Below are 14006 nucleotides of genomic sequence, written 5' to 3' on the forward strand. Positions count from 1 at the left end.
ATTAAGAGGGATTCTTGGGTTCAGGAGTTGTTAGCTTGACCCACCGATTATGAAGTGTGTCATTAACCTAGTGGTTTAGCAGTCATTGATGATCACTGCCTAAATCCAGTATTTCACTGTGGGTTGCAAAGTGGAATATTCTGACTGTATCATTCCTTCTTCATGTATTACCTGGAATTTTATAATGAAAAAAATTTCATCCTCAGCTATTTGATAACGCTGAAATATCTTTCATATATAAAAGGTAAGATAAAAGGCAAGTTTTCAAAATAATGAGATGGTTCCCTGGCATCTTACAAAGGTGAGTAATTTTTTATATTTAGTATCATGAATCCGTGATATAAAACTTTTCATGTGTTTTAATACATTGCATTAATTATTCTTTTTGATGCTTAAAATTTCCCCCTCACAGGCCAATGGGAGCCTGTCAAGTTGGCTACTTTGTCATGATTGTTGGTAGCCTCCTTGCTTTCCCATCTCTGACCACCATTGTACATTTCCTGGCCTGGACCTGAATCAGCCATTCCTCTTAGGAACATTGGTTACTTTTAATAGGAAATTGAATTTAGAAACCACAATCTGGACACTAGGGGTGCAGAGCAGGAACTCTTTAGCCACTAGTCTGGGTACTGCCTTCATATTCATACTAATCAGAAGCATATTCAGTTTCAGTATGTACCCAATAGAATATTATAAATGGTCACTGAAGTACAAATGAGTAGCATTCCAAAAGTTGGTAGGTTGATTGTTTTGAAAGCAGAAAGTATACCAATGGAAACAATGTTACAAAGAATGGTTATTTCCAGGGCTAGGTCCCCACTAAATATGGAAGGGGGTTATATAATGTTAGCAGTGGGATGGTGCCTACAGCCTACAAGTTTGATACCTGACTCCAAAAAATAGTGTATTCTGAATTCAAATCTGGGATAAGTATCAAGAATATATTCTTAAGCACTACTGATCCCTACTCTGGGGGTTGGGGGACTCTTCCCTTCCTACGCTGGGTCAACCTGGTCTCAGATGGGAGGTCTGCCCTCACCCAGAAGCTCTACCTGCAGTGTGTCCTCGATCACATAGGCTCCAAGTGGAATGGGGCCTCGCTGTGTGTGTACCAGGGGTCAGGAGTTCAGGGCATCTCAGAGTAGATGGCACTTCTGTAATGACTGTTCCCTTTTATATCTGGGGTGACAGAGGCTGGAGAATGACAAGTGAGAGGAGACAAAGAGCCTCCTAGAGCATTAGGGAAAATGCTTAGTTAGGGAAAAAAAAGGACAATAATAATCAGTTCAAAAATAGGGAACTGACTGGTTTGAATTTTGAAGTCACCTCCAGACCATTGTTAATGGACTAAAACAATAAATATTTCACCTCAGGGTGAAAAAATCATGTAAATGATGTATTCTAATGTAGCAAATGTTTAAAAAGGTCAACATAACACAATTTCTTATTAACATATCTGCCTTTAGATTTCCTTTGTTGCATTTATAACTGCTACAGAGATGCCACACCTGCATCGACATGAAGATGAGAAGTTCTTCTTAAATGCCAGAGTCCAGAGGGAAGCCTTACCCAGCATACGGGACTCGCCTACCAAGCAGCTTTCTGTGGTCGTGCCTTCATACAATGAAGAAAAACGGTGTAAGCCCTACTCGATTTTTTTGGTAAGGGGTAATTTGGGAAGAAAAGGACATTTAAAGTATGGACTTGGCCAGAACGTTGATACCTGTGGGCTATGGAGAGTGCACAGTTGGTAGTTGTAGTTCAGAAGAGAAAGAATGAGTGTTAGCAGCCGCATCAGGTCTAGGGCTGAAGTGTTCTAGAGGAGTGATGAGCAAGAGGTGAACAGAAGACAGACATTCCAGGTGGAAATGGCCACTGGGGGGCAGTCCAGGAGGGACTTGTTAGGTTATTCAGGCATTTTCCATATGCAAACTGTTCTGGGACTGGGAAAGTTATTTTCAAAAGCAATTTTTAATATATATTTTTTTCTTTAAGTGCCTGTAATGATGGATGAAGCTCTGGGCTATCTAGAGGAGAGACAGGTATTGTGTTTTCTCGTCCAGTATGGGGTCTAATTAAAAGTAGAGCAGGTCATCAAGCTGTGGACCCCGGGGCTAGATCCACTGTGAGAGGCAGTGCCATCCGTTCTCGGGCCATCGTGGTCCTGGCCTCTGTGCTCAGCATGTTGCCAGCCGTCAGCCATTTGCAGGCAAGCCCGACAGCACACTCCCTCCAGAGCAAACAGGAAAGCTGATGTTCCTCTTACGGACTCTCCCTCCCCCCTTTGATCCTCTCTTGCCTGATGATATACTTAAAATTGAGTGATAGTGTGTCTGCAGACTTTGTATGACAGCACAATGCTGTTTTTGCTTTTGTGACTTTTTAAGTAAGACGTTTATTTGAAAAAGACCTATAACTAGAGTGAAATCATTTTGTATGTCTTTATTATTCTGAAGAGTCCCCCCTCATTTATTTTCCTCTGCTTTCTCTGCATAAAGAGAAGAAAAGTAGCATGTGCCCCTCTTTTGTATCTGCTGCCATTGGAATCTCTTGGGAGAGTTTAAGAAAATAAGTAAGATTTATGGCTGTTTCTTTTTTTTAGAAAACTCCTTGTTTTGATTTACTTTGTTTTAGGTTTTTTTGTGTAAAGGGAAAAGAGAAGATTCATCGAAAGAGGGAAAAAAAGAGGAAGAGGACTGAGCCCTTATTATATTTGAGCTTCTGCCTCTTCTATTATGTGTAATCTGCACACCAGCCACGTGGACTAGGTTGTGTTATTTTTTTTTGCGAGAAAATAGGCCCAAAATGCTAACTTGCCCGAGGTCATAAAGCTAAGAAGTGGCACAGCCACGTGGAACCTGCACCCCTGACTTCAGACCTCATGGCTTTGCCTTGTATACCTCGTAGTCTCTGAGTGGTGCTCAGGAGGGCAGCCAGGGGAGCACAGGAGGCCCATGGAGACTTGGTCCGTGTTCACCTTCAACTCCCTCCCAGTCTCTGGTCTCCTTTCTGTCCTTGGCCTTTTTCCTTTATGTGCTTTGTGCACTTATATTTATGTTCATATTTATACATATCAACACTAAAACAATTGTTTCTTTTTTTAAATTTTTTTTATTGAAGTAGAGTTGATTTACAATGCTGTGCCAATCTCCGCTGTACGGCAAAGTGACTCAGTTATACACATGTATACATTCTTTTTTTAATATTCTTTTTTATTATGGCTTATCACAGGATATTGAATATAGTTCCCTGTGCTGTACATTGGGACCTTGTTGTTTATCCATTCTAAATGTAATAGTTTGCATCTATCAACCCCAAACTCCCAGTCCATCCCACCTCCCCCACCACCACCTTTGGCAACCACAAGTCTGTCCTCTATGTCTATGAGTCTGTTTCCGTTCTGTAGATAGGTTCATCTGTGCCATATTTTAGATTCCACATATAAGTGATATCATATGGTATTTGTCTTTCTCTTTCTGACTTACTTCACTTAGTATAATAATCTCTAGTTGCATTCATGTTGCTGCAAATGGCATTATTTCATTCTTTTTTATGACTAATATTCCATTGTATATATATATACCACATTTTCTTTATCCATTCATCTGTTGATGGACATTTAGGTTGTTTCCATGTTTTGGCTATTGTGAACAGTGATGCTGTGAACATAGGGGTGCATATATCTTTTTGAATTATAGTTTTGTCTGGGTGTATTCCCAGGAGTGGGATTGCTGGATCATATGGTAATTCTGCTTTTAGTTTTCTGAGGAACCTTCATACTGTTTTTCATAGTGGCTGTATCAACTGACATTCCCACCAACAGTGTAGGAAGGTTCCCTCTTCTCCACACCCTCTCCAGCATTTATTTGTAGACTTTATAATGATGGCCATTCTGACTGGTATGAGGTGGTACCTCATTGCAGTTTTGATTTGCATTTCTCTAATAATTAGTGATGTTGAGCATCTTTTCATGTGCCTACTGGCCATCTGTATGTCTGCTTTGGAGAAAGTCTGTTAAGGTCTTCTGCACATTTTTCAATTGGGTTATTTGTAAAACAGTTGTTTCTTAACTTCCTTACAACTTCATTAGAAATCTTGATGGCAGTCATGCCAAATTGTGGTATTTTATCTTTGCTTCTTGCAGAAACAAGATCCTACATTCACTTATGAAGTAATAGTAGTTGATGATGGCAGCAAAGACGAGACTTCAAAGGTAAGTAAACTTGCTTTTAGAATTGCCAACAGATGGAATAATCTGCAAATGTAAAATCATATTTCCGCTCGTCAGAGAACCCTAAAGGTGTGCCAGATGCTCTCCATTTAACATAAGTGGGTAGTAGAAAAAGCAGAGAGATGTCATATATGGGAAGCTGGAAAATATACCCGCCTTTCCACTGCTCCTTGAGACCAGGGAAGCTTGGAAGGTCACCAGATAGGGAGAGAGTACACATAACAACAGTTCACCTTGGCCTCTGGGGAACCCTTTTTGCCCACCAATTTATGGTTCCTTTTATTCTAAGCATAATTCTTTTCTCTATGCTCCACCTTAAATTATGGTTTCTAAAGTAGTCATGCAAATAGGAAGACACCTTCATATCTGCCCCTGGGGATTGGGTATGTCCTTTGGCCTACCCCACAGTCCCTTCTAGATTGACCCATGGAGTGACAGTATCTTAGGGTTTATCCTCTCTCCTTCCTGCATTCCTAGACCCGTAACTACTGGGCCCTGGTGCATTAATCCTGCAGTAGTACATGTGTTAAATCTTGTCAGTGATCCTGATAAATTACTCTCCAAACATCTAAGTATTTTTGTTATTATGACTGCTTCACATTTTGGTTTTTGACACTCACGTTTCTATAATAAAAAATTCACTTACGGTGCTATTAATATTCCTGTTAAATGGCAACATAATAGATCTTAAATATACAAGGGAATATCTGTTCACCTGATTATTCATCAGTTATGATTTTGGTCAACTCCAGCTGTGCAGGAAGTGCTGGACACTGGCTGGACCCCACAGGTACACGCGCCTGCCCCCTGGTATAAGGAGCCCCCAGGACAGTCAGGCAGCACGGCTCCAATTTCTGTAATGCAGGTAAAAATGGAGCCAAAGAGAAAGATGCTGAAAAGAATTTGAGAGAAAGAGAACTAAACCTCTAAGGGTGATAATGACTAGGAACATGGAGGATAGTATATTCAAATTGAAAAAAATATATAATGTAAACAAAGGCATAGAGGCCTGAAAGTATTGGTGGATCTGTGTTAGGAAGAGTAGGTGCTGCACTTGGAATAGTATGACTTGAAAGATGAACACAAACTGTCCCACAGTTTATTAGTATATGAAGGGAGTGGTGTAGAAAGTCAGCATCGGGCATCTACTGCTGAGATGACCGAGCAGCCTCAGCCCTGCTGAGAAGAAGCAGCTTTTCCTGAAGAGTATTTCCTTCAAGGCCTTTTGCCATGTGAGTCTCAGGCTGCTCTCTGGAAGGATCCAAGAGGGAGAGGTTCGTACTTGTTCCCAAGGTTGGGAGAAACAGAAAACTTGAAATCATAGTTTGTAAAATTTTTTTTTTAAAAAAAGAAAAAGGAACTCTTTTCCCCTAAGTTGAGTATTTATTATCTTCCCGTAACACGTTTCACTCTCCGAGGGGTCTGGGAAAAAATTTAGATATAGTTCTTGTTCTTAAGGAATTTTAAACTAAGGGGTAAAATTTATGCCAAAGTACAGAATAAGAGAGTATTGCATTTGTACAGAGATATTTATTATACCCTCAAATAACATAAGATGCCAGAAAGGTAAGCCTTCCATGTGAGCTGAATTCACAAATGGTGAGCAAGTGTCAGCTGCTGCCGTGTTCTGCAGGGCATACTGTGAAGTGTCAGTGTCTGTATAAGCCAAGCAGGTGGGCCTCAGTGGTGTTTGTTTCCTTCAAAGCCAGATCACGTCCCCTTTAGAAAGAGCCCTCATCCTCGCCTGGTCAAGTGCCTTTCAGTGCACTCAGCTGCATGCCCTGTGACTTCATCTTCCTGGTTTGGGTCTTATGATGACTATCATGCTTTCTGCCACCCCAGAATAAACATCAGCAACTCAAATAAATGTTCTCTGAATAGACATTTCTTGAGCCATTAACATGAGTCAAGGAGTAGGACTGGTGCTAAAATACAAAGATGGAGCCCTGCCTCTACCTTCAAGGACTTCACATCCAATACTGGAGACACGCTCCAGAGAAATAGAGCACAATGTGTTCGATATTTTCATCAGTTAGAAAGTGTCTCATGAGGGGAGCTTATGTAACAGAAAGTGTTTGATTATCTCATACGCCAGAAGGTCTGGACATTGTTGTTTCAGCATTTGGACAGTGTCAAGTGGCTGGATCCCTGTCTTTTCAGTTACCACACTCTCCCTCATCATCAAACGGGCACAGCTCCAAATATCACTGATCCTGAGGCAGTTGAGACAGTCAGGACATTAAGAATTCTCTTGTGTGCCTCTCTCCTTTTATAACCAGGAATAAAAATCTTCACAAGAAGCTCCCACCCTCCAGCAGACCTCCCCTAGAGTCCATGAGGCAGAACTTTGGTGATACGGCCACCTTTGCCTGCAAGCGGGGCTGGGAAAGTATAAATACATGGTAAAGAGGATTTGGACCAATAATGATTCATCTCCTAGGACTGCACACACTGTCATTCTGCAGACTGGGGCCAAAGGAGCAAGGAAGGAGGTGTTGTTTGTTGGGTAAGCAGCTAACAGTGCCACCACAGTCCTATAATAAGAGTATGTACAAAGGACGGTGGCTACCCTTGTTCACTGATATTAATCAATTCCAGGCTGTGTGTCAGGCACTAAAATATTAATCCTTGGGACTTCCCTGGTGGCACAGTGGTTAAGAATCCACCTGTCAATGCAGGGGACACAGGGATCGCCCTGGTCCAGGAAGATCCCACATGCCGCAGAGCAACTAAGCCCGTGAGCCGCAACTATTGAGCCCACGCGCTCTAGGGCCCGCATGCCACAACTACTGAGCCCACACGCCTAGAGCCTGTGCTCTGCAACAAGAGAAGCCACTGCAGTGAGAAGTCTGCACACCGCAACAAGAGTAGCAACAAGCCTGCGCACAGCAACCAAGATCCAAAGCAGCCAAAAAAAAAAAAAAAATATATATATATATATATACACACACACATATATACATATATACACATATATATACATGTATATATTAATCCTTGGCTTTAAGTAGCTCATAGCCAAGTGGGGAGGGGTACAGTTCATTACTAAATGAGTGGTGCAGAGTGATTTATAGCAAATATAGATCACTGTTCCATGACTTTGATTATTAATAATAATGAAGTCAGGAAAGTTTCAGGCATCCCGGAGTCTTGAGCCTGTTCCTAGTGGGAAGGCTCTACAGATCTACAGATGAGAGATCTATCTGATCTACAGATGAGAGAAGTAACAGTTGAATGGGAAAATGCATTAGGAATACTTATTAGAATTATACTTTTTCCCTGGGGAAGGTGACGATGGGCGTGGAAGCTAGGAAGAAGAAATGGTGTTTGAGCTGAGTCTGAAGACAGGAGTGCAAACACCAGATAAGAATAGCTTCACAGGGGTTTCCCTGGTGACGCAGTGATTAAGAATCCACCTGCCAATGCATGGGACACAGGTTCGAGCCCTGGTCCAGGAAGATCCCACATGCCACGGAACAGCTAAGCCTGTGCGCCACCACTACTGAGCCTGTGCTCTAGAGCCCGCGAGCCACAAGTACTGAGCCCACATGCCACAGCTACTGAAGCCCGCATGCCTAGAACCTGTGCTCCGCAACAAGAGAGGCCACTGCAATGAGAAGCCCGTGCACCGCAACAAAGAGTAGCCCCAGCTCACCACAGCTAGAGAAAGGCCACACGCAGCAATGGAGACCCAATGCAGCCAAAAATAAATAAATAAAAATTTAAAAAAAATAACTTCACAACTGCCTATGGAAATGAGCCTCAGAGGCAAGGGGTGATGAAGAGGTTCTGCAGAGGGTGATGTGGAAAAGCAAAGGGCATGAGCCACACCCCAATGGCTTGAAGTCTAAATGAGGGACAAAGAGATGTTGATAGCAAATACAGATCACCATTTCATGACTTTGATACTAGATCAAAGAGTAATGGCAGTCGCTTAAGATAATAGTGAAGTCAAAGGAAAATGTTTAAGATGCTGGAGTTTTGAGCATATTAGAGGCTGAGGACCCAGGAAAGAGGAAGAGATTGAAGATTCAGAAGAGGACAGATCGTGGATGATTATCTGCTGAGAGCCAGGAATTCGAGTGAGAAGATTTGGGGAAAATGGTCTAGGATACAAACAGCTTCTCTGCGGAATGAGGTCAGTTGCTGACAAGTAAACAGGTCATTAGGCAGTATTGGGAGCCCAATCATAAATGTGTACCAGGGCTTCCCTGGTGGCGCAGTGGTTGAGAGTCCGCCTGCCGATGCAGGGGACACGGGTTCGTGCCCCGGTCCGGGAAGATCCCACATGCCGTGGAGCAGCTAGGCCCGGGAGCCATGGCCGCTGAGCCTGCGTGTCCGGAGCCTGTGCTCTGCAACGGGAGAGGCCGCGACAGTGAGAGGCCCGCGTAACACACACACACACAAAAAAATGTGTACCAGTCAATTAGAGCATGGGTTTTATTTTTACTTTTTCTAGCAGCTTGGTAGCCTAGGCAAAAAAGTCAAGAGAATAAGAGATGGCCACTGCCTGTTCTGGTGTTTCCTCTGCAGGAAAGTGAATTGTGACTTCGACCTAGTAGGTCAGTGTCGGATCTTGGCACCAGGAATTCAACAACTCCTCTCGGCCACCAAAATGTGCGGTGGGTATAATCTAGTCACAAGGAGAGGGCAATTAGAATAGCAGTGTTTAAGCCAAAATCAGAGACCCAGTTTATATTGCTGTCTTGGAATTCAAATTTATTTTATTCTGACTTTTATATAATTTGACAGGTAGCTTTTAAATATTGCCAGAAATATGGAAGTGACAAAGTTCGAGTGATAACGCTGGTGAAGAATCGTGGGAAAGGCGGAGCTATTAGGATGGTAATACCTAATTTCAGCATTTTTATTTGAAATATAAAGGTATTTTGAATAACCTCTTTTGCAGATTACAGTACATGTATGTCCTACAGCCAGCTAGTTAAATACTAGTCTTTCAAATTAGTGGTAAATTGCTTTTAATAATAACTTCATGCATATATGTACATATAATATCCAATTAAAAAATATCATGCCATATCTATAACATACTGGGTGACTCAGGAAAATGTTTATCTTGTTCAAAGTTGAAAACATTGCCCTCTGTCTCTTATGTGTCTTTGACATAGTTACCAGATAATACGATTACATGATTTTTTGCAGTTTACAAAATGCTTTCATGTATTGAGTTTTACCTATATGAAGGTGCTATGCAAAACATGGTAGTGTGAATTAAGATAAATCTGGGACTTCCCTGGTGGTCCAGTGGTCAGGACTCCATGCTTCCACTGCAGGGGTCTGGGAACTAGGATCCCCAAAAACTGCACAGTGTGACTGAAAAGAAAAAGATAAATCTGATATGGTCACTCCTGATGTAATTTGCAGTCTAATACAAAAAGTGATTGTACTTATGAGAGAGGCACAGATGAGGTACAGTAGAAGTTCCTGCAAAGAAGAGGTTACTTTCAGCAGAGGCATATCAGGTAGGAATCAAGATACACTGAAAAAGATCTAAAAGCAAGATATGTGAAAGAAAATCCAAACAACAGTGCCTTAAATGATGTAGAGGTTAATTTATTTATTTTGTGCCTCCCAAAGAAGTCTAGATGTAGGCAGTGCAGGGCTCATTCAACAACTCCGTGTCCTCAGGAACCCAGCTTCCTGCCTTTTCGCTCCCTCTTCCTCCTGCCCACCTGCATACAAAGTGACTGCGGGAGCATCAGCCATTACCTCCTCATTCCAGACAGGAAGGGTAGAGGGCAAAAGACGCACGCCAGTTAGTTTGTCCCTTCTAAGGAACCTTCCCAGAAGCTCCACCCAGTGACTGGCCAGAACAGGGTCACGGAGCCACCCCTATTTCCAAGGAAGGCTGAGAGATGTTTTTTCTGACATTTTCATTCTCGGCCAAATCAGGGTTTCATTTGTAAGGAAGAAGAAAAGAATAGGTATTAGGTAACTAGCAACCTTGGGCACATGAGTAAAATAGCAAACTTCACAAAAGATATGTCCCTGAAGCCAGGCCTCCAACGATGGTGAACACTGGCTTCCACTTGCTGACTGATTATTTTGAGCTGAACAGCAAAAATTTACCACTTCAACATGATTATCACATTTAAACCTCCTCACATCATCTCAGTGAGTTAGGTCCTATTATTTTGATTATATAGATGAGGAAATTGAGACATAGATAGGTAAAGTGACTTACTCAACGTCACATAGATATTAAGGCAAGATTTGGATTGGGTTGATTTAACCATGAAATCGTGCTCTTCACCTCCCTGATCCCATATGGAGAAAGATTTGAGAGAAGAGCATGCCAGTCAGCAGAGCAAGAAAAGACAGAAGTAGGAACTCTTGGGGTATGTACTAGAAGCAGTGAGTTTTCTCTGACAGGGTCACAGGATATGCAGAAAGGAGAAAAAGAAAATAAGATTGATGCAATATCATCGTGGGCTTTAAATGCACCCATTCATTTATTTATCCAGCCCACATTTGAGTGCTCACTAAGTGCCACGTACTTCATTAGAGATGCCAAGATGAAAGATACCTGTCCTGTCCGTAGGGTATCATAGTTCACTAGTGTTATAAATGCTCCAGTATAAATGCTCTGGGAGGAGCAGCAAAGACTTCCCACAGGAGATAAATTCTGGATGGACTCTTGAAGGAGGATTAGGAATTCTCTAGGCAAAATTCGAGGCAGGGAGCTTGCAGAGGAGAACATGAACAAAGACACAACAAAGGAACTTCTAGTGGTACATGAGGCTTGACTTTAGAGATACGCTGGAGGGTTATGTGGGTGTAGATCACAGACTTCAGGCTAGAGGCTGCTAGACTTTCACCATTGACAGAGTGACAGCAGCCAGCGCAGTGGTGTAGGCAAGGTACCATGAATATTTGGATTATGATGGTGACACAACAGAGGAAGAGGAAGAGACGAATATGAGAGGTATGCAAAGTGAGGTAGAATTGTGTCAGGTGATCGGAGAGAGCAATGAGTTACCAGTAAGTAGCCTTGGGTACCTGAGAGGGGGAGGATGTCGTTAGAGAAGAGGTGAAACACTGGAAGAGGAGCTGGTTTAAGAGACAATATGTTTAGTTGAGTTTGAGCCATACTGAGTTTGAGATGCCAAGTAGTGGTATCCAGAATAGCCTGGTGGAGAGGGTGTGAGAGTCATCCACATGTGTCAGCTGAGAGTTGAAGGCATTCAGTTGGCAAGGAAGAGGGTATAGAAGGAAAAGAGGGCCAAGAACCAAGCCTTGGGGCAAAGAGGCACATGAGGAAGAAGAAAAATCAGAAAGAACAGAGGGGAGAGGGTGTGACTGAATGGACAACTGTGGGAGCAGCTAACTTAGACTCTTTCCAAGAAGTCTGGCAGTGAAGTGGAGGCCATCCAGATAGGATGTGAGAGTAGCAGGCATTCAAAAGCCCCCTTTAAAGAAAACGATGAGGTGGCTGAAACAAGTTTGAGGGCGAAGGCAATTTTCCATTAATATTGTGTAACAACCTACAGTTCAGCCTTATCAGGTATCATTGAAATAGTCCTTTATCGTTTTTTTTATTTCAAACGTGTAGCTACAGATTTTGTGCCTTGTAATGTTTACTCTTTTCCAAAACTTAATAATGTTTATAGATTAAATATAACATTTTTATTTCTGCTTTTTTACCCATATTCTAACAGATATGATAAAGAAAATTACAGATACTAATTAGCCTTATACTATACAATAATTGATCAAATTTGTCTAGATTTGTATACATACATCTTATCTGTAGCCACACTGCTGAGTGACATCAAAGCTGTATTCTGTATCAAACCATAAATATATTTACACTTAAGACACACTGTATTCACTCACATGCACCATGAAATGAAGAGTTGATGCGTAAATCACTTTTTGGCCTTTTGGCTAAGATCAAGTGAAGAGTTGATGCATAGTTTATTTCTGAGTGAAATATACACTCGTAGAGCCATATTCTGCCCAAAAGACCAATCAATTCAAAATTGAATGGCGTAATTTTGCTAAGTGTCAGATGCCTCAGATAGCAAAATAACATTTGAATATATCCATACTTTCTAAATTTTAGTGACATTCCACATTTCTTTATTCAACAATTAATTTAAAAACTTTAGATTCCATAATAAAAGATAGTGAAGATCTATCATGTTATGATGCATGTCATAGCAAAGCTATCTATGTTTTGTTCTTCCTATGCTGCTGTAAGGACCCCTGATCCCTTTTATGCAGCATAATACATATACAATACAGATATAATATTTATGATAGATATTTTACATTTTTATTCTTACTGATGCAGCATATCTTTAACTTATCCAAATCTATTTTCTTATCTTGATATTTTCCAAGGTATTAATAGTATGACTTCACAAAGTTTTAAAAATCATGAAATAGACATTAGCTACTTTTGGAAAGATCTTATCAATGTAATTTACGTTCAGTGAACTTCGGCCTTTTTCTGCCATTTCATACCTAATATTTAATTCTTGGATATTTTAAGTACAAACTGATATGTCACTGAATTTAACAAACTGATATGTCACCGAATTTAACCTTGATTTTAAGCAACTTTGTTTTCTTTGAAATTTTTAAATCCAGGGTGTATTCAGTTCTCGAGGAGAAAAGATCCTCATGGCAGATGCTGATGGAGCCACAAAGTTTCCAGATATTGAGAAATTAGAAAAAGGACTGAATGATCTACAGCCTTGGCCTGTGAGTATAAGAATATAGTTTAAACAATATTCATTAAAGAATAGAGGGGGTCTAAAGTAAAGTTAAAATGATATTTACCTGTAAGTTAAACAATTGGGAGATTTCTTTTTTGGTGTGAAATTCCTGTATACAGTCCCACAGAAGAGCTAATACTTTATTATAAACATTTGCTGATTTTCTGAGATTCACTTGACAATTACTTATTTAATATTCTGTCCGTCTCAATTTTAAATTGCTTTACTTCTACCAGAGTTTTAATATTTATCATGCATATTTAGCTAAGTCTTTTATTTAAAAGCATAGACTGAGACTTCTGGGTAAAGATGTGAAATGAAACTGGATCACCAGACTCTTGTTTTTGATGAAACAAACAAAAACAAAACACAAGCAGCAGTCTCTCAAAAAAAGATTATGTGTAAGTTCGTGCCATAACTTCAGAAAGTGGAGGTTGACTTTCACTCAGTATAATACATTCGACTTTCATCCAAATTGCTATGTATATCAGCAATTTGTTCCTTTTAATCACTAAGTAATATTTCATTGTATGGGTGTACCACAGTTTCTTTATCCGTCCAACTGTTGAAGGACATTTGGACTGTTTTCCAGCATTTGGCAATTATGAATAAAGCCAGTATCAACATTTGTTTTAAAAAATAGAGGTTGAGGAAAGAAAGAAAATCTTGGTGCCATTCCCACCTCTTAAAAGCCATTTAGAGAAAGAAGATGAATTTATCAAATTCTGAGCGTTTTTAAAAATATTCCCAATCTAGAAAGAATCAGACTTCAAGAATGAGTTAGCACCCATAGACAACCATATCCCAGGATTCTAGCAGAAGCGGAAATTGCTAGGGCTCACCATTGTCCTGGCCTCAGACTGGGTTTGGGTTGATCACAGATCCACGTGATTGGATCCATTCCTCAGAGGAGTGTACCCTTGTCCTTGTACAGGGTACGACAAAATCTCACAACAGCAAGGAACCCAGATAACCCAGGAAAGCTACATAGAGCTTTAGGGTGCTGCCCGCCACCACCAAGTATAATCCTC

The 14006-nt window shown here is 40.9% G+C and overlaps 1 protein-coding gene across 5 annotated transcripts in view; it reads left to right on the top strand.

Moving 5' to 3' along the window:
• Window positions 1-14006, top strand: part of ALG5 (ALG5 dolichyl-phosphate beta-glucosyltransferase) — a 33592-nt gene that overhangs the window by 2085 nt on the left and 17501 nt on the right. Inside the window, exons 2-6 of one of the 5 annotated variants that reach the window (XM_067713338.1) lie at window positions 1467-1638; window positions 1996-2042; window positions 4145-4213; window positions 8984-9076; window positions 12848-12961. In XM_067713338.1, the coding sequence (XP_067569439.1) occupies window positions 1467-1638; window positions 1996-2042; window positions 4145-4213; window positions 8984-9076; window positions 12848-12961 (495 nt within the window). Of the gene's footprint in view, window positions 1-1466; window positions 1662-1995; window positions 2043-4144; window positions 4214-8983; window positions 9077-12847; window positions 12962-14006 lie in introns of those variants that run through there. The other 4 variants (XM_067713339.1, XM_067713340.1, XM_067713342.1 and 1 more) reach the window with 4 other exon arrangements.

The sequence above is a fragment of the Pseudorca crassidens genome, chromosome 18 (genome assembly GCF_039906515.1).
Source record: "Pseudorca crassidens isolate mPseCra1 chromosome 18, mPseCra1.hap1, whole genome shotgun sequence".
In the NCBI taxonomy this organism is placed as follows: Eukaryota; Metazoa; Chordata; class Mammalia; order Artiodactyla; family Delphinidae; genus Pseudorca; species Pseudorca crassidens.